This window comes from Geotrypetes seraphini, chromosome 14 (assembly GCF_902459505.1).
Source record: "Geotrypetes seraphini chromosome 14, aGeoSer1.1, whole genome shotgun sequence".
NCBI classification, from domain to species: domain Eukaryota; kingdom Metazoa; phylum Chordata; class Amphibia; order Gymnophiona; family Dermophiidae; genus Geotrypetes; species Geotrypetes seraphini.
Genome location: NC_047097.1, coordinates 20,396,874 through 20,420,374, shown reverse-complemented (window position 1 = coordinate 20,420,374; position 23,501 = coordinate 20,396,874). Strand labels below are relative to the sequence as shown.

General features: G+C 44.1%; 1 protein-coding gene across 8 annotated transcripts in view; it reads right to left on the bottom strand.

Annotated features, from left to right (window-relative positions):
* DMXL2 (Dmx like 2) overlaps positions 1 to 23,501 on the bottom strand; it is a 250,445-nt gene that overhangs the window by 5,517 nt on the left and 221,427 nt on the right. For all 8 annotated transcript variants that reach the window (XM_033919789.1, XM_033919792.1, XM_033919791.1 and 5 more), the window contains 3 exons: positions 18,768 to 18,895; positions 7,204 to 7,281; positions 4,607 to 4,698 (listed from right to left, as the gene is read on the bottom strand). In XM_033919789.1, coding sequence (XP_033775680.1) covers positions 4,607 to 4,698; positions 7,204 to 7,281; positions 18,768 to 18,895 — 298 coding nt within the window. The remainder of the gene's footprint in view (positions 1 to 4,606; positions 4,699 to 7,203; positions 7,282 to 18,767; positions 18,896 to 23,501) is intronic.

Sequence of the window (23,501 nt, the reverse complement as noted above, 5' to 3'; positions counted from 1 at the left end):
CTATTTTGAATCAGGTTTTACTACTGACAAACCTGACTGCTGCAGACCTGTTTGTAACCGTGCCGGTTTTTGGACAGGCCTGCCTGTCTTTTTTATTTATTTATTTTCCATGGCACAGATATTTTGCCTGTGTTACACACGCAAAATATCTGCCCCATAAAAAAAAAAAGAAATAAAAGGCAGGCCTGTCCAAAAAATGTGCGCACCCCCAAACGCGGCCTCCCCGCCTGTTGCTGCCTCCCCCCCATCAAGCGCAAATATGGCAGAAGGGATGCCAACTCCCTCCTGCCATCACAAACCATCAGCCGGCCGGGACCCCCACATCTTTCAAGTTGGGAGCTGCCCAATTACGTCCTCTGGAAGAGCATTCCAGGTGTCCACCACACGTTGGGTAAAAAAGAACTTCCTAGGATTTGTTTTGAATCTGTCCCCTTTCAACTTTTCCAAGTGTCCTCTTGTTCTTTTATTTTTCGAAAGTTTGAAGAATCTGTCCCTCTCTATTCTCTCTATGCCCTTCATGATCTTATAAGTCTCTTTCAGATCCCCTCTAAGTCTCCTCTTCTCCAGGAATGAAACTAGGACTCTCTTCCAATAAAAACAAATATCATCAGATGAGGGAGGGGAACATGCCTCAGGCTCTGACTCCAAAATACTGGAAGACACTTTCTTCAGGCTGATTATGCGCCTTGCATAGTTAACATCTTACTCAAAATCCCCCCAATTCTATACAATATGCCTAAACTTGTGTAGGTACATGGCTGCACGTAGCCAATGTACACACACAACTTAGTAGGATTGTCGCTGATAATAGGCAATTAACTCATAACTGACATTAATTGGAGTTCACCGAAAGTTAGGCACACAACTTGGTAGGCATATAGTAGAGAATGACATGGGAACAAATTTTTCCCTGTCCCCACAGAAATTCATTTTCCCGTCCCAACCCGGTGAGTTCTTTTCCTGTCCCTGCCCCATTCCTGCAAACTCCGTCCTCATCTGCACAAGCCTCAAACACTTTAAAATCCTAAGTAGCAACATTCTAGAGCTCAGACTGTGATGTCATAATGCCTCATTCCACCAATGCCTAAGCTCCGTCCTCATCTGCAAAGCCTCAAACACTTTAAAATCATGAGTAGCAACATTCTAGAGCTCAGACTGTGATGTCATAATGCCTCATTCCACCAATGCCTAAGCTCCGTCCTCATCTGCAAAGCCTCAAACACTTTAAAATCATGAGTAGCAACATTCTAGAGCTCAGACTGTGATGTCATAATGCCTCATTCCACCAATGCCTAAGCTCCGTCCTCATCTGCAAAGCCTCAAACACTTTAAAATCATGAGTAGCAACATTCTAGAGCTCAGACTGTGATGTCATAATGCCTCATTCCACCAATGCCTAAGCTCCGTCCTCATCTGCACAAGCCTCAAACACTTTAAAATCCTAAGTAGCAACATTCTAGAGCTCAGACTGTGATGTCATAATGCCTCATTCCACCAATGCCTAAGCTCCGTCCTCATCTGCAAAGCCTCAAACACTTTAAAATCATGAGTAGCAACATTCTAGAGCTCAGACTGTGATGTCATAATGCCTCATTCCACCAATGCCTAAGCTCCGTCCTCATCTGCACAAGCCTCAAACACTTTAAAATCCTAAGTAGCAACATTCTAGAGCTCAGACTGTGATGTCATAATGCCTCATTCCACCAATGCCTAAGCTCCGTCCTCATCTGCAAAGCCTCAAACACTTTAAAATCATGAGTAGCAACATTCTAGAGCTCAGACTGTGATGTCATAATGCCTCATTCCACCAATGCCTAAGCTCCGTCCTCATCTACACAAGCCTCAAACACTTTAAAATCATAAGTGTTTGAGACTTGTGTGCACAAGCCTCAAACACTTTAAAATCCTAAGTAGCAACATTCTAGAGCTCAGACTGTGATGTCATAATGCCTCATTCCACCAATGTCTAAGCTCCGTCCTCATCTACACAAGCCTCAAACACTTTAAAATCATAAGTGTTTGAGACTTGTGCAGTTAAGGCAGAGCTTACTGGAATGGAGCAGGGACATGGACAGAAACAAAACTCGCGGGGACGGGATGGGGAAAAATTTGTCCCCGTGTCATTCTCTAGCGCAAAGCATAAAATGGTATACACCTTGTCCAATCTACATACGTAAAAGTGGGCATGGTAAGGGAGGATTGTGGGAAGGGTTTATCCCCAAGTTATGCACTGATGTGTGCACAACTTAGGTGCAGGTATTTAGGCCAAGAAAACTCTGGCGTAAATAGGATGCGTCTAAAAACTGGGATGCCTGGTGGTGCCAAGTGTGATTCTACACAGTGTGCGTAATTTTTATAGGATTGCGCTTAGCGCCACACTTGTCAGTGCCAATTTTTTAGGCAGCACATACAGAATCAGACCCATATAGAATCAGGCTTAAAGAGGCAATACCATTCTAAGACTATATAGTTTGTTTTCCCTTTGTTTTACTAAAGCATAGATCAATATCTTATAAACATAACAGAAAACTTTTGAAAACTTTTCTTTTTTCTAAATTTGTAGCTAGCGAATTCTTGCGTATTGCATTATCTCTGTATTCACTCATAGCAGAATCTTTTGTAAACCTCATTGAACTAAGGGTTATGCGGTATAGAAATCTGTTATTATGTTATGTGTTCTCAACATGTGTGTCATATAAAAAAAAGAAATTATCCCAATTTTCTGTAACATGTGTATACTGTTCCTGTAGCTCGTTATTGATCCTGTAACATGTAGATTCACTATAGCAAGTGTGCTTTTAGTCTCCCCATAGCATGTATGTAATCGAAAACCATCTCATTATCGATCCTGTAGCTTGTATGTTATTGATCCTGAAAACTACTGTGTACGTATCCTTGTAACCCGTTTTGGGCTTCTGGGGAGGATGGGCTATAAAACTAACTAACTAATAAATAAATATTTCTATCAAATTATCAGTATATATGAATAATATAAAAACATAAGAATAGCCTTACTGGGTCAGACCAGTAACCCGTTCTCATGGTGGCCAATCCAGGTCACTAGTACCTGGCCAAAACCCAAGGTGTAGCAATATTCTATGATACTGATACAGGGCAAGCAGTGGCTTCCCCCATGTCTTTCTCAATAATAGACTATGGACTTTTCCTCCAGAAACTTGTCCAAACCTTTCTTAAAACCAGCTACGCTATCCGCTCTTAAAACATCCTCTGGCAACGTGTTCCAGAGCTTTAACTATTCTCTGAGTGAAAAATGTTTTCCTCCTATTGGTTTTAAAAGTATTTCCCTGTAACTTCATCGAGTGTCCCTTAGTCTTTGTAATTTTTAATGGAGTGAAAAATCTATCCACTTGTACCTATTCTTTTTTTCCGCTCAGGATTTTGTAGACTTCAATCTTATCTCTCCTCAGCCGTCTCTTTTCCAAGCTGAAGAGCCCTAACCGTTTTAGTCTTTCCTCGTACGAGAGGAGTTCCATCCCCTTCACCATCTTGGTTGTTCTTCTTTGAACCTTTTCTAGCGCCATTATATCTTTCTTGAGATAAGGAGACCAGAATTAAACGCAATACTCCAGATGAGGTCGCACCATGGAGCAATACAGGGGCATTATAACTTTCTTAGTTTTGTTAACCATCCTTTTTAAAATAATTCCTAGCATCCTATTTGCTTTTTTGGCCACCGCCGCACATTGGGTAGAATATTTCATCATATCGACTACGATGACACCCAGATCCTTTTCTTGGGTGCTAATCCCCAAGGTTGACCCTAGCATCCGGTAACTGTGATTCAGGTTATTCTTCCCAATGTGCATCACTTTGCATTTGTCCACATTAAATTTCATTTGCCATTTGGACGCCCAGTCTTCCAATTTCCTAAGGTCCGCCTGCACTTTTTCACAATCCGCTTGCGTTTTATCAACTTTGAACAGTTTAGTGTCATCTGCAAATTTAATCACTTCACTCGTCGTTCCAATTTCCAGATCATTTATAAATAAGTTAAATAGCACCGATCCCAGTACAGACCCCTATGGCACTCCACTGTTTACTGTCCTCCATTGAAAAAAATGACCATTTAACCCTACCCTCTGTTTTCTATCCAATAACCAATTCCTAATCCACAACTGAACTTTGCCATCTATCCCATGACACTAAGTTTCTCAGGAGCCTCTCAAAAGCTTTCTGAAAATCTAGATATGCTATAATCATTCTATCAGATTAAGATCTCCTGGACACTAATGCACATCTTTACTAAGAACAGCAAGAGGCATCATGGGGTAATCGGTAGCTTGCTTATTTTATCCACAAGCTGAGTTTGAATCCCACCTAGAATTTGTCAGGTAGCTAACCTCCAGCTACCTTAGCCATCCATTCATTTTTGGGTGGTAAATTAATACCTTAGCCAGGGGATAAAAATGACTGGGGAAAGCAATGGCAACTACTCTGTTAATGCAAGTGATAGCTCCCATAAGTCATTCATAACTTGGTTCTTGTAAACAGAGAACTGCCTTTACTTTATTAGGAATGGAGAATGAAGATGGTTCAAGAGAAAGATTCATGTAATGGTTTAGAGTTCCAGGATGTATTAGCTTACCTGTTGTCACTGGACTGTCCAGATGTGGCAACTAGGCTTGAAGAGGTAATAAAGGCAAAATCACCAGTGGTTTTAGTGTGACACTGCCAACTCTACATAAAAGGAAACATTATTTTATTAACCAATTAATAAATAGGTCTTTTCTAAATGTCACACTACATGCAAAGTCGGTAGGGGGGGGGGGAGTTTCTTCAGCATATTAAAAAAAAGCAACTCAAAAATACATGCTAAAAATTGTGTGGTTCAAAATTTCACCTGGTAGTTAGAAAATGTCACCCTGTATCAATTAAAATTTTCAACTTTAGAAGTTAACTCTCAAAGCAATTTGCATGGTAAAAATCATTTGAAAACTATTTCCCTTCAATGTGGCTATTTGGCCTGGATGAAGAGGTCCCAGAACTATGTAGAGACTGGGCCAGGGAACAGTATATATATGGCAGGGGCGTAGACATGTAACAGGTCTGGCTTGTTCACCCAGCAGCCATAGGTCACTGGCAGCAGTTCCTACATGCTGGTTGCGCTTGCATTTTGCATCAGAAGGAAGGCTTCAAGGTCAGCCGCTGGCAGTGGGTAGTAACAATAGTGGCGACCTGAAGAAAAATAGAAATGTTGCAAGGGCTGATTGGGGGAGGGGATGGTAGGAAGGAAGGAAAAGAGAGGCCCATTCACTTTAGGCTCAGGTCCACCCAAAATTGGCTGTTGGCCTACGTTACTGGTACATGGATAACATCTTCAGGTTTTTGTGCATGCTTTTTCAGCAGGATTCTCTCCATCAAAAAAAGCAGGAGTTAAGTGAATGTACGTGCTTTCTACCCACAGAAGAAAGAAAAACAAGTGGGGAATGGGATAGAACATGTCAACCTTGAGACAAATAATCTTTAATTTATCAAATTATAATACATATAAAACCACATAGATAAACAATCCCATAAATGAAATGTTCTATGGTGAAGGGATCCAATAGAGATGACCCACAGAACATTTTAAAGGGAATTTTGCATTGAAAACTGGTTCAAAATCAATGGGTGAAACCTATGTGTAGTCTTTGTAATGGGATCAGTTTTCCCACTGCACTGGGACAGAGTTCTTATGTTCTTCTGGTCCCGAGAACAGCTACATGAAAAAGATAGCAGAAATGGTATCTCAAAAGTCGCTGTGATGCAATGAATGCCAGAGGCCATTCATCAATAATGAACAGTTAGGTGTAGGGCTTGGAAAATCAACGTTTCTGGTTAATGATTTACATTATAATGAAATTTGAGTTGATTAGATGTCAGGCTTGTTTTGTGCATTTATAATATGACTGTAATTCTACAACTGAAATTGCAGAATACCATAAGCGAGATAAATGCTCAATGAATAACAGATGTCGTAAGAAATTAAAATCCTGTTAATTCAGTCATGGAAAATGAGAGCAATTTATAAAACAAGAAATTTCTAACATTTTATACAATTTTTTAATGAAAACATTCCATTAATAATGGTTCAACAATCACACACAAAACAATAACATAAAAGGAAATAAGGACAGTTAAGACAACCACAGGCTGAATAAACAGTTTTTAACCCCCTTTTAAATACAGCAAAGGCCGTTCTCTCAACTCCAGTGGTAGCTGATACCAATAAACAAGTCCTACCGCTTTAAAAACCCACTTCTAAAGCTCATCTCTCTCACCTCATTACTTCCCTGTATTGATAGAAGGTTTGTGACTCAGATCTCGATGGAATGTAAGACACCAAAGGTCCCATACATATGGATGTTTCTGAATTTTCAATATCATTAATTTAAGATGGACACTGGAGCTTGGATTCTGTATAGGATGCCCGGGAGGGGCGTCCTATACAGAATCGGGCCTACACTAACCCCGATTCTGTAACCGACGTCCATGTTACAGACGCCGGTTACAGAACTGGGTTAGAGTTAACGCGGCCGCAACACTTATTGCGGCAAGGGATCTCCCTGCCACAATAGGTATAGCAGCTGCCTGTCCCCCCTCCACCCCGACGATCACCGTCAGGAGGGTGTCCAACCCTTCCTGCCGGAGGATGCCCCTCCAATCGCCAGCAGGAGGCCCTCACTCCAGACCCCCCGTGCGCTAACACCTCCCCTGCAGACCCCCCCTACCACTAACCTTTAATCGTTGGCCGAATGGATGGGTCTTGCTACCGGCCGGCAGGCCCACCTCATCGAAATGAGGCGGGCCCACCCATTTCTGGCCCATCCCCGATAAGCCTAAGGCCTGACTGGTTCAGCAATTCAAATGACTGAATGTCCTAAAGCACTCTGCAATTCATCCAAAGGACTTTTAAGGTGACAGTGGTTTTAGCTTATTGAATTCAGATCCTTTACCACATTTCTAATTATATTACAACAGATGTTTTCTCTGTTTGAAATAAAGCTTGAAGTGATGTCTATTAAACTCCTTACTTGTTTTGATAGAAAGGGTTCAGATAGTCAGCCTTAAAGTCAAGCATTAAAGGCATCTATCTACAAGGTTTACACATAATCTTGAACTGTCTGAACCTTAAAAAGAATACCTACAAACTTTACTCCTAAAACATTGCCTGGGTAGATGTTTCAGGCTTATGCAACTTACCAGATAAGGCTTTGGATTGGATGCAGTTTGATTCACTTGCCAAATACTTAAAAATCCCTCCCCATCAGCAACACCACACTGTAAAAAAAAAAATACATTACTATAGTTATTTTTTCAAAAATCAGCATAAATGAGTTGTTGAAACACACACACACACAAATAGCATCACCAGAGATAGCTAAGCCTTTGAAAGAGATGTGTGTGCTTCTTGCCCAGGGCTCTCATGTGCAGCCAATCCATTATCGGTACATGACAGCCTGCTGCCCCTCCACTGATTTCATGGAAGCAGGCTCTTCGTTCCCTTAGCAACCTGCTGTTTACTATCCCAGAACACTTTGCAAGCACATAAGAAGTGAGAGAATGGGAATTTCAATTCAAGCCAAGGTGTCCGGGTTATCTCTAAGAGTTAAGAGCCATTTGAATAAAGACTGACCATGGCATCGCCCTGCTGGTAAAATCACAATTGCAGTCTCTGCATCTTTTGAGAATGTTTATATTTCCAAAAGCTGCATACAGTACAGGACTACCATGTTTTTTTGGCTGGGGCATGGAGCTCTAATGGCTGACTGTCTATCATATGCCTTCTTAGCTTTGCTTCACTCCTGGACGCAAGGGTGACTCAAATCCAGACTTCAGATCAACTTTGCATGACCATCTCTAAAGGACATGCACATGATTTGAAACCGTTCAGTATCTGTAGCTGGTTCCACTTATTTCATTTTAAATATTCAAAACTAGTCTTTAAGCCCGTTACATTAACGGGTGCTAGAATAGATGTGTCTGTCTGTCTGTGTTTCTTTATCTCTCTCTCCTTGACCGCTGTCTGTATCCTTCTGTCTCCCCCTCCCCCCCCCCGAGCAAAGCTGTCTGCCCCCAGCACCCACCTCCCCCCCCCCCAAATGTCTCTCCATGGCCCCTTCTGTCTTCCCCCCCAGAGCAAAGCTGTTTGCCCCAAGCACACCCCTCCCCCCAAAGCAGCCCCCTTTCCCTCTCCCGCTGACTCTCTCTCTGGCCCCCTTTCTCTGTCTGTCTTTCTATCCCTCTCCCTGGCCCTGTGTCTTTCTTTCTTTCTGTCTCCCTCCCTCCCGCTGTCTGTCTGTCATTTTTCCCCATTTCCCTGTGCAGCAGCATTTCCATCCCACTTCCCTATGCAGAAGCAACAGCATTCCACTCCTATCCCCCCCTTTCCTGTGTAGAAGCAGTAGCAGCAATTTCCCCCACTCCCCCTTTCCCTTTTCTTCCCTTATCTTCCCTGCTCCGTTCGGCCCCTCCCCCTTCTTTTACTACCGTTGTCGATCTGGCCTGCTCCTGACCCTCCTACCACCGACAAACCTCGGGACTCCAGCCGCGTAGGCAGCACTTTAAACACGCTGCTTCGCAGCCTTCTACTGGCGATTTCCTCTGCCGCGTCTGTCTCCGATGATGACATCAGAGACGCGGCAGAGGAAATCGGCAGAGAAGGGCGCGAAGCAGCGTGTTTATAGTGCTGCCCACGCCGCTGGAGCCGGGAGGCGACGGAGAGGGCAGGGGGTGCTAGCGGCCGGCAGCGGTGGAGAGCAGGGAAGGGCGCGCATGCCACTTGTCTTGCTTCGCGTGAGGCCAGACTGTAAGCCGCGCATGCACACTTCCTATGTGTGCTACAGCTCACGGAAAACGGACGCACGCATAGGAAGTGCGCATGCGCGGCTTACCGTTTTATTATATTATATTATTATATTAGATGGAGTCAAACCCTGTTTACTAGGTAGTAGTGGCAGCAGTGGGCATGCCCAATATGAATGAAGAGAAGCCAAGTTATCCAGTACCAAGCTGGACATTTTGGGACAGTTATGAATTTCTGACCACCTCGTCCTAGTGCATTATGAGACCTACAGCACTGATTTCAGTGGGCAAGATCATGCCTTACAAATCTCACACTCCTTTGAGATAAAAGTTCAAATCCAGGACTGGCAAAAATGTTTTCAGCTTGGAACTGGGTAACTCGGCATCTGTATCAATGAAAAACTCAACTAATATATAGTAAATGACAACAGATGAATACCCAGTCTGCCTGCTTGAGATTTGCCCAGTTTTGGGAGATGTGAATACAAATTCCATGTATATGCCAGGTCAAGCTTTCTCTCTCTCTTTGACCTCAACTCTTTTCCTACCATTGCCCTCCACGGCTGTTCTAGGTTCACCTTACTTTTCTTTTGGCTAACCTTTATTTCTGTATACTAAAACTCTTTGGAGCATGTAATAGGGAAAGTCACTTATACTGATAATTTACTTTCCGAATTATTAAAAACCCCAACAACCAACACTTGTGTTTAGAACCATTCAGATTGTTGTGACTCCTGATGTAGGCAGTTGCACCAAAACACAGCACCGAACTGAGTGCTTCTTCTGAACTCCTACTTAGAGAATGACATGGGGACAAATTTTTCCCCATCCCATCCCCGTGAGTTTTGTCATCGTCCCTGTCCTGTTCCTGTAAGCTCTGTCTTAACTGCACAAGCCTTGAACACATGATTCTGAAGTGTTTGAGGCTTGTGCAGATGGCGACAGAGCTTGCATGAATGGAGCAGGGACAGGATGGGATGGGAAATGAGTTCCTGTGGGGACGGAAGCAAATTTGTCCCTGTGCCATTCTCTACTCTTACCTATTGGGCCTATTTTACTATTTCTTATTACAATAAACTATGCTATTATTGTTGTGTAATTTGTTTTGATAATGGTTTGTTTATATACTATTTTATCTGATTACTAGTCTTATAGCCTGTTACATTAACGGGTGCTAGAATATATTGTGTGTGGGTCTGTCTTTATTTTTTTCTCTCTCTCCTTAGCCGCTTTCTGTATTTCTGTCTGTCTTTTTTTTTTTTTTTTTTCCTTGGCTGTCCACTACCACCCCTTGCCTGCTCCCCCTGTCCATTCTCCCTTCCTTTTACCTCCCCTGTGTCCTCCACCACCCCATCACTGCTCACCTTATCCAGCAGAAGCCCTTCTCCTTTTGTTTTACCTCCCCCTGTCCATCATCACCTCCTTCCTGCTCCCCCTGTCCAGCAGTAGGCCTTCATTTTTCTGTCCCCCTCCCTGTTCATCACCTCTTCCTCTGTCCATCAACCCCTTTTCTGCCCCTCCATTTCCGTGTGTTGCAGCATTTCCCTCCCACCCCACTTCCCTGTGCAGTATTTTCCTCCCCCCCATACTTTCCTCCTGAACTCCATGCCCTACTCATGTTAACGGCCCGCAGCCGCCGCGGCCAGCAGCCGCCTCGGCCGACATCCGACTCGGGCCGCCGCGGTCGACATCCGCCTCGGGGGGGGGGGGGGGGGGGGGGGGAGGAAGAGAGAGAGAGAGAGCTTCGGGCGGCCAGCAACTGCGGCGGCCAACATCTGTCTCGGGCCGCCGACAGCCGCGGCGGCCGATATCCACCTCGGGGGGAGGGAGAGAGAGAGAGCTTCGCGCGCATGCACACTCCTATCTGCAGTGCCCTACAGCTCACAGAAAACGGACGCACGCGATGGGAGTGCACATGCGCGGCCTAGCGTTTTATTATATTAGATGGATGTTGTTATTGTAAACTGTCTAGGCAGGCAATAAGTGTTTTAAATAAATAGTGTGTCATTTTTTCATTCCAAGGTTTTCTTTTTCTACTTTTTGCTGGTTCTTCCCTACTGCCATGTCTTCTGGTTCTGAAGTATCCCAGAACCAAGTCTGGAGAATTTCCATTTGAGATTACTAATGCAGAAGGTAAGAATACAAGAGCCATGCGTGATAGCTTGCTTCTCTGTTTACAGCCAGGGGATACAGCAGAATATTACTTGATCGCATGGGCTAACGTCTATGGATGAAGGACACTGTTGTCTTCCTTACTGCGTGACCCTTACAGCATGATCACATCTGCAGAGGCAGCAACAAGAACAAAGCCGCAATGGTAATAGTCAGGGTCCTGTTACTGGAAGCTCCACCCTACTAGAGCTGAACACTTAGACCCAGTGGCACCCAACAGCTCGAGGCCGTCATGTGATGCTTAAATCAAAGGCGGCTTTCAATCTGGCCAGAAGACAACCCAAGTGGGGAAACTAAACAGGGGGCTTGAGTCACCAAAATTCCTGGCTTAAAAAAAATGTACAACTGATAAGTATTTGGCAAATCACTTCTAACTATGGCATGAATTTTCCTGTTTAAAGAGTACTTTTAAACCAGGCTCTGCTCTGAGCCACATAATATATGAGCTTCATTTTGACAGCGTGAAACTCATTACCCTATTTCTGATAAGTATCTCATCTGTAATTGGGTCAGAGCAAATTGCACTGAGCACGCTCACACTGTCAGGGCAGAGAAAAGGTTGGTTTAAATGTTTGCAAAACTTTTAGGGCTCCTTTTATCAAGGCACGCTATGGGGGTTAGCGCGTCGGACATTTCATCACGGCAGCCTAAAATCCTAATGCCTCGTCGATGGAGGTGTTAGGTACTAGCACGGCAGGCGGTTTAATGCGCAGCATTCTGCGCGTTTAACTGCTACCACGCCTTTGTAAAAGGATCCCTTAGACTACATACCCTATATTCTGTGCCATTTACAAAATAAATGCACAGTACAACAAAAAAAATCTATATTAAAACCTAACTACTACAATAAATCTTAAGACCATTCAGATAAAATGCACCAAAAAATCAATGGACCTTAATCTTATTCTGGATTAAGTCTCCAAGTTTCAATTAAAATCTTTTAAATTAGTAGTCATCTGCAACCCATATAAGGTCTGTAAATAAGGGGCAGCTACTGTCTAGAACCATTTTCTAGCTACTAATACACTGACTAAATTAAGGAAAAGAATAATAATAATAATTTTATTTTTATATACCGCCATACCCGGCGAGTTCTAGGCAGTTTACATCAGTTAGATTAGGATCTACGTTTACAAGCAGATTTACAAACAAATTATCAACTATGTAACAAGTAAAACCGAGATTGACAGAGGATGGAGGGAGCTTGTTGAAGATAGGGAAGAGAGAAGCTATTATGAGGGGGGAGGAGAGCAGGGGGGGAGAAAGGGGGGGCGAAGTGTTAATGTGAACGGGTGGGACCGTTATGGGTCTTGTTTGCTGAATAGGTAAGTTTTGAGAGATTTTCTGAAGTCGAGGTAGGAGGGGGCCTCGAGTATCATTTGGGCCAGCCATGGGTTGAGTTTGGCTGCTTGGTAGGCGAAGGTTTTGTCTATGAATCTTTTAAAGCGACAGAGTTTTAGCGAGGGGAAGGCGAACAGTTGAGTTCTACGGGATTTCTTGTTTATGTGATAGAGGTTAAGGTGGGGATTGATGTAGCTTGGTGAAGAACCATTTACCGATTTGTAGCAGGCGATCCTGTTCTTGCAAGTAAAGATCCTGGAAGGAGCGTACATTTCAAGAGTTTGAAAAAGGGAAATCGTGATCAAATAGAAGTTTAACAAAACAAAAAAAATAGCAAGCGTTTAACAAAGGCTACAGGGGCAGCTAGTTTAAAGCTTTTAAAACTGATTGCTGCAATTTTCTAGGTTTCGCTGCATCTGGGTAGGTAGAACTAATGTTTCGGCCATCATGCTGTGGCATTCTTCAGGGCGTGTTGTGAGGTCTGCATGATGGCTGAAACATCAGTTCTACCTACCCAGATGCAGTGAGACCCGAAGAACTGCAGTAATCATGATGCCTAGCTGCGGAAGCCTAAGAGAACTTTTAAAGCTGATATAATATATCCATTAAATAGAGTTCTGGTCAAAGTCTGGCTGCAGCATTTTGTATCACTAGCAAAATCTTGCACATCAAAGTTTAAATCACATAGGGCTAGATTCACTAAGCGTACCGATCGGCTTGCGACCCCCTTTGCAACCCGATTGTTCCCTGCCCTGATTCGCTAACCTTCCTCCTAATCCGATCAGCACCCAATCCGATCAGCGCATGCAAATGAGGGAAATGGCATGCAAATTTTGGAAGGCAGTGATTCACTAAACAATTTATACAAAACCGATTGGGCTTGCCGATAAGAAAAGAAGTGACTGCTGAAGACCAGTCGCTTCTATCCTGGCCCTTTAAAACCATGGGCTCGCAATGCTTTTAGCAGAATATATAACCCGACAGTTATATATTCTCGAACCCCAAAAAACTGTCCCTCCCGCACTGAAATTACCCCCCCCCCCGGAACTGATGCCTGCTGCAGCTGCACACCCACCCCCTCCCCGCATGCGAAGGAATATGACAGGAGAGATGCCAACTCCCTCCTGCCATCACAAACTCGGCCGATCCCACCCCCCTCTCTGTACCTTTAAAAACGTTGGGAGCAGAAGGAATGCCCAGCCCCTCCCAGGGTAGGATTAATTTGTCGAGGGCCCCTAGGCACACAAGTACACTAGGCCCCCCTGCCCCGCCCCACCATGCGCCCAGGAGCTGCGTCAGAGGGAAGCTTAGGGCAAGCAGCACCGCTTGCACAATTACAACTAGCCTTTGTTATCCGCATTGCTTGCTTATCTTACTTTCTGTTGATCGGGGGGCTGCGTTGCCGATCGGGTGGGGCCCGCCTTGCCAATCGATGCTGGAGGGGCCCATCGCCATTTGGAAAAAACAATGTTGATGCCCTCCGTCATTGGGCCCCCCTGACCATTTCGGGCCCTACTTGGCCTATTGGTTAATCCTGCCCTGGTCCCTCTTGCTCCTTTGGCCTCCCATTATCTTCGGGAGCAGGAGGAAGTGCAAAGCCCTCCTGCTCCTGCTGCTCTGCCACCGCGACGTAATATCAGCCTTAGGTATTGCATCAAGTGATGCATGGGGAGGGGCCTAAGGCCCTGATTGGCTGAGGCGTCTCAGGCTCCTCTTTTGTTTTTGGCCAATCAGGGACTTCCTTATACTTCCCCCCTAAGGAAGTCCCTGATTGGCTGAGATGCCCAGGCCCCTCCCAAGGGAGGAGCCTGAGGCGCCTCAGCCAATCATGGTCTTAGGCCCCTCCCTGTGAATGACATGATACACTGGGGCGTGGTCTAAGGCCGGTATTGCATCATGGCTGGCAGAGCAGCAGGAGCAGAAGGCCTTTGCGCTTCCTCCTGCTCCCGAAGATTACGGGAGGCCTAAGGAGCAGGAGGGACTGGGCACTCCTCCTGCTCCCAACGTTTTTAAAGGTACAGGGAGGGGGTGGGTCCGGCTGGAAACCGGGAAGGGGTATACCTTGGGTGTCTGGAGGGCATCAGCATCCCTCCTATCATTTGTTTTTGGGGGTGGGGGAAATAGTGGAGATGGCAGGAGGGAGTGGTAACCCTCCTGCCATAATTTTAAAAGCGGGGCACACATTATTTTTTGGTTCAGGGAGGGAGGGGGAAGGGGCCCTTGTCGCGAAAGGGAGGGGAGGTTTAATTTTTTTTTTAATCGGGCTGTTATTTTGTGTACAACACACAAAATATCTGCTCGATTAGAAAATAATTTTTAAAAGCCGGTTGAAGCCCTGATAGCAGTGACAGGAGGCTTCTTCTCCTGTCAGGGCTCTCCCCCGACTCAATCCATTTGCATGAAGATGGTTGGTGAATCAGTCGGCCTGCCTCCAATCGCTCACGGATCGGACACGGATCGGGAGGTTAGTGAATCTAGGCTATAGTTCCGTAGAATCAATGAGGAACAAAGACATGACCCAACAAATCTCTTTCACAAGTAGAAATCAGTCCATTATAAGCATCTGATACATTCCAACAAATTATACAGATACAATTTCATGCATATTTTATGCTAATGTACATCTAAGGTAATATAGTGATGTTTGAAAAATTGGCTAGTATGGAGTTTAGGGGTCTTGCAAGCCAGTTTCTTAAAGATTTTTTTTTTTAAAATCATGACCTAAAAGTAATGTTTGGCCACTGCATAATTTCAGTAGCTGGAGAAATGATCCTACTGCCTCTTTTACAAAGCCGCGCAGCAGCAGCCCTGAAGCCCTTTAAATCTCTATGAACTTCGGGGCTGCAGGGCTGGGCAGCCGCTAGCGTGGCTTTGTAAAAGAGGCCGTTCGACTACAGTTACAGTATGATCCATCACAGTCTCTCTCAAACGGTGTGCCCCGAAGAGATTCTGGGTGGGCCACGAGAGATTCCAGAATTTGACTTTATTTTTTAAAAATTACCACCATAAATATTCAGTAGAATAGATGACATGTATGTCACATATGCACTAGTCTGTCAATGTTATGAGCATCTGTATGTATAAGGATACAAATGTCCAGACATAATGGGCCCTCGAGTCTCTGGAGAAGCACCAGAATGCTACTGCTTCCAGCACTAGCCCATGCGTGCCAGAAAATGGTGAGGGCATCATCAGTCTACATGGATTGGTAGGGGGAAGTGGAGGCTGTGTTGCAGGGGAAGGAGTGGCTTATTCATTAGATGACTGGGCTATATACCATGGAAACAAATTACACTTCTCTCACTGACATTCCTTAGATGAATCACTTTAGGGGTAAATTTTATAAGCAACTTATAGAACAATGCTTAGATACTTAAGTAGGTGCTTGTAACATTGTCTTGACATATAGACACATAGGGTTGCACAGGGGCACACCTTTTTGTGCCTTGAGTGGGCCTTACAATTATACTGTTTGCACTTTCACTTTGTGCCAATAGCTTGTAGTGGGTAGGGCGCGAGTTTGATTTAGTCGACCATGACATCTTTCTCCAATGTCTCGAGGAGACAGGAATAATAGACACTCCCCTTCTTTGGTTTCAATCTCATCTATAAGCTAGAACGTTCAAAGCACTATGGTCAAATGCCTACTCATCCCTTTATCTTACTTGCGAAACCCACAAAATTCTGCATCAGGACCCCATTATATTCAATAGCTTCCTCTCACCACTAGCCTTTTTCCTTCAAAGTTTGAATATCACCTTCTTTATTTATGCAGATGATATGCAGTGTTTGTTTTCCCTTGATACTAACAATTGTGATATTTCACAACAATAAACCTTGATTGTCGATTGATTCTCTTGACATCGTCTAAAATTAAATCCCTCTAAACCACCTTTCTATTTTTCCCCTAATGGGTCCTCCTGACTCCCCCCCTCTGTTCTCTCCATCTCTGGAGTACTCATACTTATCAAAGACAAGATTAAAATCTTTGGAGTTCTTCTTGACAGTCGCTTTACCTTCAAGGTCACATTTCTTCAATGATAAAAAATCCTTCTTTGTGTTCCCCCAAATAAGCCTTGTAAGATCTCTCTTCGACAAACCAACCAGTCTCTTGTAATTTCATGCCTCAGCTATTATAATTCCCTTCTTCATAGCCTACCAGAATACCAATTAGGCCGACTACAGTCGATCCAAAATACTGCTGTTAAATTAATATATGGTGCGAAAATGTTCGATAGTCTCCCTCCTCCTCTAGCCTGAACACGGACTATCCATACAATACTGGATTACTTTTATATTATTACTACCTTCCAAGTCCTTCACTTTGGACGTCCCCTCTTTATATTCAACCACCTCATCCTTTAATTCTCCAACACGCAATCTACGTTCCTTTCAACACCATCTTTTAGTAGTCCCTTCATATCTTGAAGTACACAATAACACTCCGCAAGAACCACTTCGTTCTTAGTTGTTTATCCTATCATGTGGAATAATATTCCTCTTCACTTATAAAATGAACTTTCATTCCTAAGGTTTAAACCCATCCTTAAAGCCCCCTTATCCACAACTGCATTCACCTTTGACCCTAGATGTTAATGATACCCCTTCCTCTACCCCTTTGTAGCGAGAGTTACCCTGTTGATTTTTCTCATGCCCCTTCTTACTTTATTGTGTCCTTCACCAGTTAATTGATTATAATTTATTTTCATTTTTATTTAGATTTGTATTAATTTTCTCATGTAATCCTACTCACCTCCTGTTTCTATCCTCCCATTTCAACCCCAATAAATTTTGATTTCTAAACTGCTTAGATAATTGTTTATTTACAGTATCTTAAATAATAAAATGCTAGCTGCGCATGCGCACTTGCCTCGCGTGTTCCCTGATCCCTTTTCTGTCGGGATGTGGCAAGACAAGTGCGCATGCGCACTTATTATGTCACTGACTGAGAGCAGCGAATGCAGGAAGCGGAGTGGCCAGGTAAACAAACAAACAAAAAAAAAAACAACCGAGCGAGCCGGGCCGCTGAGAAAGCGCGGGAGGCCTGGCCCGGCCTACGGACGGGTAAGGAGCTGGGGCAGTGAGCCTTCCTTGCGGCTGAAATGGAGCCTGGCCACCCTCCGCGACAGACCACAGGAGTCCGAGTCCTTTTCCGCTCACCCCCCTTCCCGTGGACACGACTACCTTGGCGATTCAAGCAGCGTGTGCAGCAGTCTTCACACGCTGCTTCGGCCCCTTCTGCTCTGCCGCGTCTCTGATGATGTCATCAGGGACGTACCAGAGTAAACCAGGGCAGTAGAAGGACCCGAAGCAGCGTGTGCAGACTGCTGCACACGCTGCTTGAATCGCTGGGTAGGTAGTCAGGTCCGTGGGAAGGGAAGGGGGGGGGCCAAGGACTCTGGGGAGAATGGCAGACACCGGCCCTGTACTAACTCCCATGGACAGGGGGAGCAGGAAGAGGTGCTGATGGACAGGGGGGGAAAAATGAAGGGAGGCCTACTGCTGGACAGGGGGAGCAGGAAGAGGTGCTGATGGACAGGGGGGGGGAATGAAAGGAGGACTACTGCTGGACAGGGGGAGCAGTAAGAGGTGATGATGGACACGGGGGAAAAATGAAGGGAGGCTTACTGCTGGATAAGGGGAGCAGTGAAGGGGTGGTGGTGGACACAGGGGAGGTAAAAATAAGGAAGAATGGACAGGAAAAAGCGGCTAAGGAGACAGAGAGAGAAAGAAATAAAGACAGACACACATATATTCTAGCACCCGTTAATGTAACGGGCTATAAAGCTAGTATTAAATAAAGTTGAAATGAGAATTGTGAGTGAGCCCAACTTACCCCCCTTTTTACTCAACCGTAGCACGGTTTTTAGTGCTGGCTGCGGCGGTAACAGCTCCAATGCTCACAGGAATTCTATGAGCATCAGAGCTCTTACAGCTGCGGCTGGCACTAAAAACCACACTAAGGTTTAGTAAAGGGAGGGGGGGGGGGGGTCATGGCTGTGAGTAAGGAAAACTATTGGAAGGATGATGGCAGGATCCAGGGAAAGGGTGTGGTCTGATTTGCCAGGGGAATGAAGTTTGGAGCACAACATGACATCTAAATTAGGACAGTGAACACCTGATCTTAATTTAGGTGCAAGATGTTAGGTGGGGGTTTTTCCCAATCAAGTTTAAGTTTCAAGTTTATTTAAAAATTTGTTATACAACCTAATCAGACTTCTAGGCGGTGTACATAAATAAAAGAGCATTTTATAAGGTACATTTAAAATAAAATAAAATAGTGGAATTAGTAAATACATACAACAGTGGAGAAAGTTAGAATGACAGACAAACTGTAACAGAGAAAAGTGGGGTAGAACTACAATCTTAAAAGAACAGAACATAGAAGGAGGGAGGGGAAAGGGAGGGAAAAGGGCGTGCAGGGAATATGAAGAAATTATCCACCTCACCTTATTGCCTTGGGAGTTAAAATAGAGTCTGGTTACCCTGGCATTGCCAGCTTGGCGCAGGCATATCAACTGCTGTGGACGATTCCATTCAAACATCCGGACACTGCCATCTTGGGCTCCTGTGACATCTGTGAAAAAAAAGGCAAGTCTTGAAAGGAGTTTCAAGAATTTCCCATGACACCAGCATCTTGTTTTAGGATGTTATCACTAGATTTTACTAAAACCAATGGGGGGGGGGGTTACATATTGAGCTCAAGTACCGTATTTTCACACAGATAACGCGCACACAGGTATAGTGCGCAAAAAACACAACTTTATGTACAGAAATTTTTATATACCGCGCACACACGTATACCGCGCATGCCGCCCCGACTCCCCCGTCGCCGCCCGACTCTTCTTTCACCCGCCCCGACTCTCCTCTGGCCACCCCGACTCTCCTTTCACCCACCCCGACTCTCCTCTGGTCCCGACTGCTCGTTTCCAGCCCTGCCCTGAGTCTCCTCTGGTCCCGCCTGCTCGTTTCCAGCCCTGCCCTGAGTCTCCTCTGGTCCCGCCTGCTCGTTTCCAGCCCTGCCCCGAGTCTCCTCTGGTCCCGCCTGCTCGTTTCCAGCCCTGCCCTGAGTCTCCTCTGGTCCCGCCTGCTCGTTTCCAGCCCTGCCCCGAGTCTCCTCTGGCCCCGACTGCTCGTTTCCAGCCCTGCCCCGAGTCTCCTCTGGTCCCGCCTGCTCGTTTCCAGCCCTGCCCTGAGTCTCCTCTGGTCCCGCCTGTTCGTTTCCAGCCCTGCCCTGAGTCTCCTCTGGTCCCGCCTGCTCGTTTCCAGCCCTGCCCCGAGTCTCCTCTGGTCCCGCCTGCTCGTTTCCAGCCCTGCCCTGAGTCTCCTCTGGTCCCGCCTGCTCGTTTCCAGCCCTGCCCCGAGTCTCCTCTGGTCCCGACTGCTCATTTCCAGCCCTGCCCCGAGTCTCCTCTGGTCCCGCCTGCTCATTTCGCCGCCCTGTCCTGCTTGCCGCTCTGTAAGCATGCGCAGACCATCTACAGACAAAGAAGATGGTCTGAGCATGCTTGCCGCTCAGTTTTCTGCGCCGGGTTGTCGGGGCGCGCTTTTGATCTGTCACCAAGGCAGGCCTTTGTCACGGTGTGCTTTTGACCATGTGGCTTTGTCCCCCCTCTATCTGGCCTTGTAATTTGCCCAGTAAATACCTTCAGGTGGGGTGCGAGCGGTCCTTCGGGGTGGGAGTGCAAGCGCTCCTTCCGGGTGATGAATCGGGCGTCGGGGGGGGGGGGGAAACTATGTAAAAAATTTTTTGTACAACGCGCTCACGCGTATAACGCGCAAGGGTATGCGCGGTACGTAAAAACCACGTATAACGCGCGCGTTATATGCGAGAAAATACGGTACTTTTGATTTTCTCACTGAATATCCTATTGAAGGACTTTGCAGTCTTGGTGGCCGATATCAGAAGTGAAAAATTGACTGATACAAGCCCAGTGAAGGTTTGGGAAGACGAATGATGAACCTATTATTATTATTTACAATTCTTGATATAACACAACACATCCACTATTTGGTGTCAATGCAGTTTACAACCAAGTAATCTCAGGTACTCTAAAAATTTTCCTAATCTGTCCTGGTGGGCTCACATTCTAGGGACATAAGGAGTGTCACTGGGATTAAATGAAAAGGTTGAGATAATGGATTTCAAATGTTAAAGCCTGACAGCTTTGAGCCTTAATATCTATATTTAACCCACCTAGAATTGTGGTCTAGAAATTTAAAAAAAAAAAAAAAAATATAAAAGTGAGTCGATGAAGGGCATATGTTAATTGAAATATGAAAACCACTTTTATATTTGTGGTAATACAGAAAAAAGGGGACAAGGTTCATTTTAAACTGAAGCCTTCATTTCCTGGTCAGACTAAAACTTTACAATATTTGCCAGGGAACCTGTTTGTGAGCTGCCAGACTGAACAGGACCGGGATTGATGGCAGTGGACTCTCTCCTTTGTCTCTAATATTTCCATCCCCTCTTTTTTTATTAAGTTTATTGAATATACAATTCTTCAGAACAGAACAACATAAAGAAATACATCGTACACAAAAGGAAATTAAAATTCTAACAAAATTCCTTCTAGCCCACATTAAATTGGGGGAGTTATCGTAATTGCTTCAAGTAATACTAGTAGTAATTAAATTAACTTGAGAAAACTCAAGTTAAAACTCCTTAGTGCCTTTTCTATTTTGACTCTCAATAAAGACCTATTTTCAAATTATTTCTCTACATTCTTTCCCTGTTCACGAAAACTTAAAAATTGCTAGAGCTATGTAGGATCCCAAAAAATAAATTTCTTCTCCTGTAATTTAATTATACATTTACATGGAAATTTTAGAAAAAAAAGTAGCTGCCAGAGCCAACACTCTAGGTTTTAACAATAAAAATTCCTTTCTACGCATCCGAGTTGCTCTCACTACATCTGGACATATAAGAACATTATCTCCACAGAATTTTGTTATTTTATTTTTGAAATATAACGTCATAATTAAATTCTTATCTAGTTCACTTAGGCAAGTCATTAAAAGGGTAGCCCTAGTTTGAATCACCTCCTGAGAGTCCTCAAGGAAATCAGTTAAATCAAATTCAGAAAAGGCTAACTGGTCTACTCCTTGTTCTAGCGATACCCGCTTTTTCAGTGGAATATAGTAACAATTTTGTATAGAAAAAGTGTCAGAATTTACTAAACCCAATATTTCTTTTAAGTACTTTCTAAGTAAAATTTCAGAGGATATAAATGTGTTATAGGAAAATTGACAAATCTAAGATTTTTTGAACTTAATGAGTTATCTAAGGATTCCATTTGTTAATGTCAGTGTTTCTACTATCCTTAATCTTTTATCAATTAATTCCAAATTGGAATCAACAGATTCCAGCTTTTTAACAACAACAGAGAAATCAACAGATTGTTTAACCATAGATTTTAGTAACCCTTCCACTCTCTTATTTTGTATCTACAAATCTTTCAAAGTAATATCCGTTGGATCTTCAGAGGGTCCCTGATCATCATCACTTATTCCCATTACTATTAATACTTTAGGTAAAGGCATACATTTTAATTGGGGATTAAAGGCTTAATGATTTTCTGAGTTCTTCAGAAGTATCAACTGGGACCATTATCAGCGGATAATGGTGGAAGTCCTTTCAAGGGGACTAAGCGATGCTCCCGAAGTGGAAGCATGATCTTGATTACTCTGAGATATAGTCACTGGTATTAAATGGCGGTTCATAGGGCCGGCCGCAGCCGGAGTGGAACTTTGGGGTTTAGCCTTTCTTTTACCCATTAAACTTAAAGGAAAATAAGAACAACCCTTACTTCCACCAACGTTTCCAAGCTGTTATTCTCCCTCGGTGTCTCTCGGCTACTCGAGGCTCCCAAGGGGCATGGCGTGCAAAGATTGTAGAAAGGCTATAATATCGCGGTCTTCACGAGCTTCTGGGATCCCAAGGATCCAGAAATTATTGTGACACGATCTGTTCTGAGCGTCCTCGAGCTCCTGTTCCAAGATCGCCATCTTTTTTATTTGCTGTTGGAGGGATTTTATATTCATCCCATTCGTTTCAATGCGCTGTTCTGCAATATCGACTCTGGATCTGAAGACGGCCATCTCAGTCGATAAAGAAGTAAGTTCGGACTTCAGATCCTCCGTGTTTTGAACGGAAGTTTGGAGCAGCTCGCGCATGGAGCGGAGCTCCTCCATGACAGCATGTAAGGCCTCATTCTCCGTCTCATCTTTGTTCGCTGGTGTTTTTTGTGGCGAAATGGGCTCAGTGCTTTTCCTTTTACCAGTCTTGCTCGACGCCATAGTATAATACCCACTAAGAGGTATAATTAATCCAATGAAAGTAAATATTGCAGCCAAAAGTGATACTTTATAGTAGGCTGTCGACGGAGCTCAGGGACTAAGCAGCCATTCCTTGCTGAGCTCTCTAGCGCCCCCACATTGGAAAACTTTGACTAATATTAACCAGCAATCTAATTTTAAGATTTTCAAAAAAGTCCTAAAGACCCATCTAGTTTAAGAATTTGTTATTAATAAATCTTAAATATTGTAATACTATTTAACAATTTGTATCTTCTTAATTATTTATGTAAACTGCTGTGAACTTCATAGAGATATCGACAGTATATAAATAAAAATTGTATTGTATATTGTATTATATACAGGTATTCATTTTGTACCTGGAGCAATGGAGGGGTTAAGTGACTTGTCTATGAGAGTGATAAGGAGCTGCAGTGGGAATTGAACCCAGGTTCTCAGGCTGCTGTGCTAACCACTAGGTATGCAGAGGGTTTCCAGGAAACATGATGTTAAGTTATAGGATTATACTGAAAATCAACACAGGATTATATATTGAACCATGTATCCATCCTATTCAATACCTACAAATTTTCACAAAAGCTGACACTAATGTTTCATTGTTACTGTGGCAAAATTTGCTATAAACACACATTAACAGTAAAATACTAGCACTACTTAGTGGATTCACCTCATTGGTCAATCATTCGGTCTTCTTCATCTGCACATCCTTAACGCCTGCTGGTGAGGGTGCAAAATCCATGCATTTAGACTAGGTTGGGGCAATAAGGAAGTATATTTTAGAGTTCTCCACTTACAGTCCCTGTCAGCGGGAGGTGCTGTTTAACTAATCACATTTTTTTAAATAGTAAGGGACAAGCATGCTC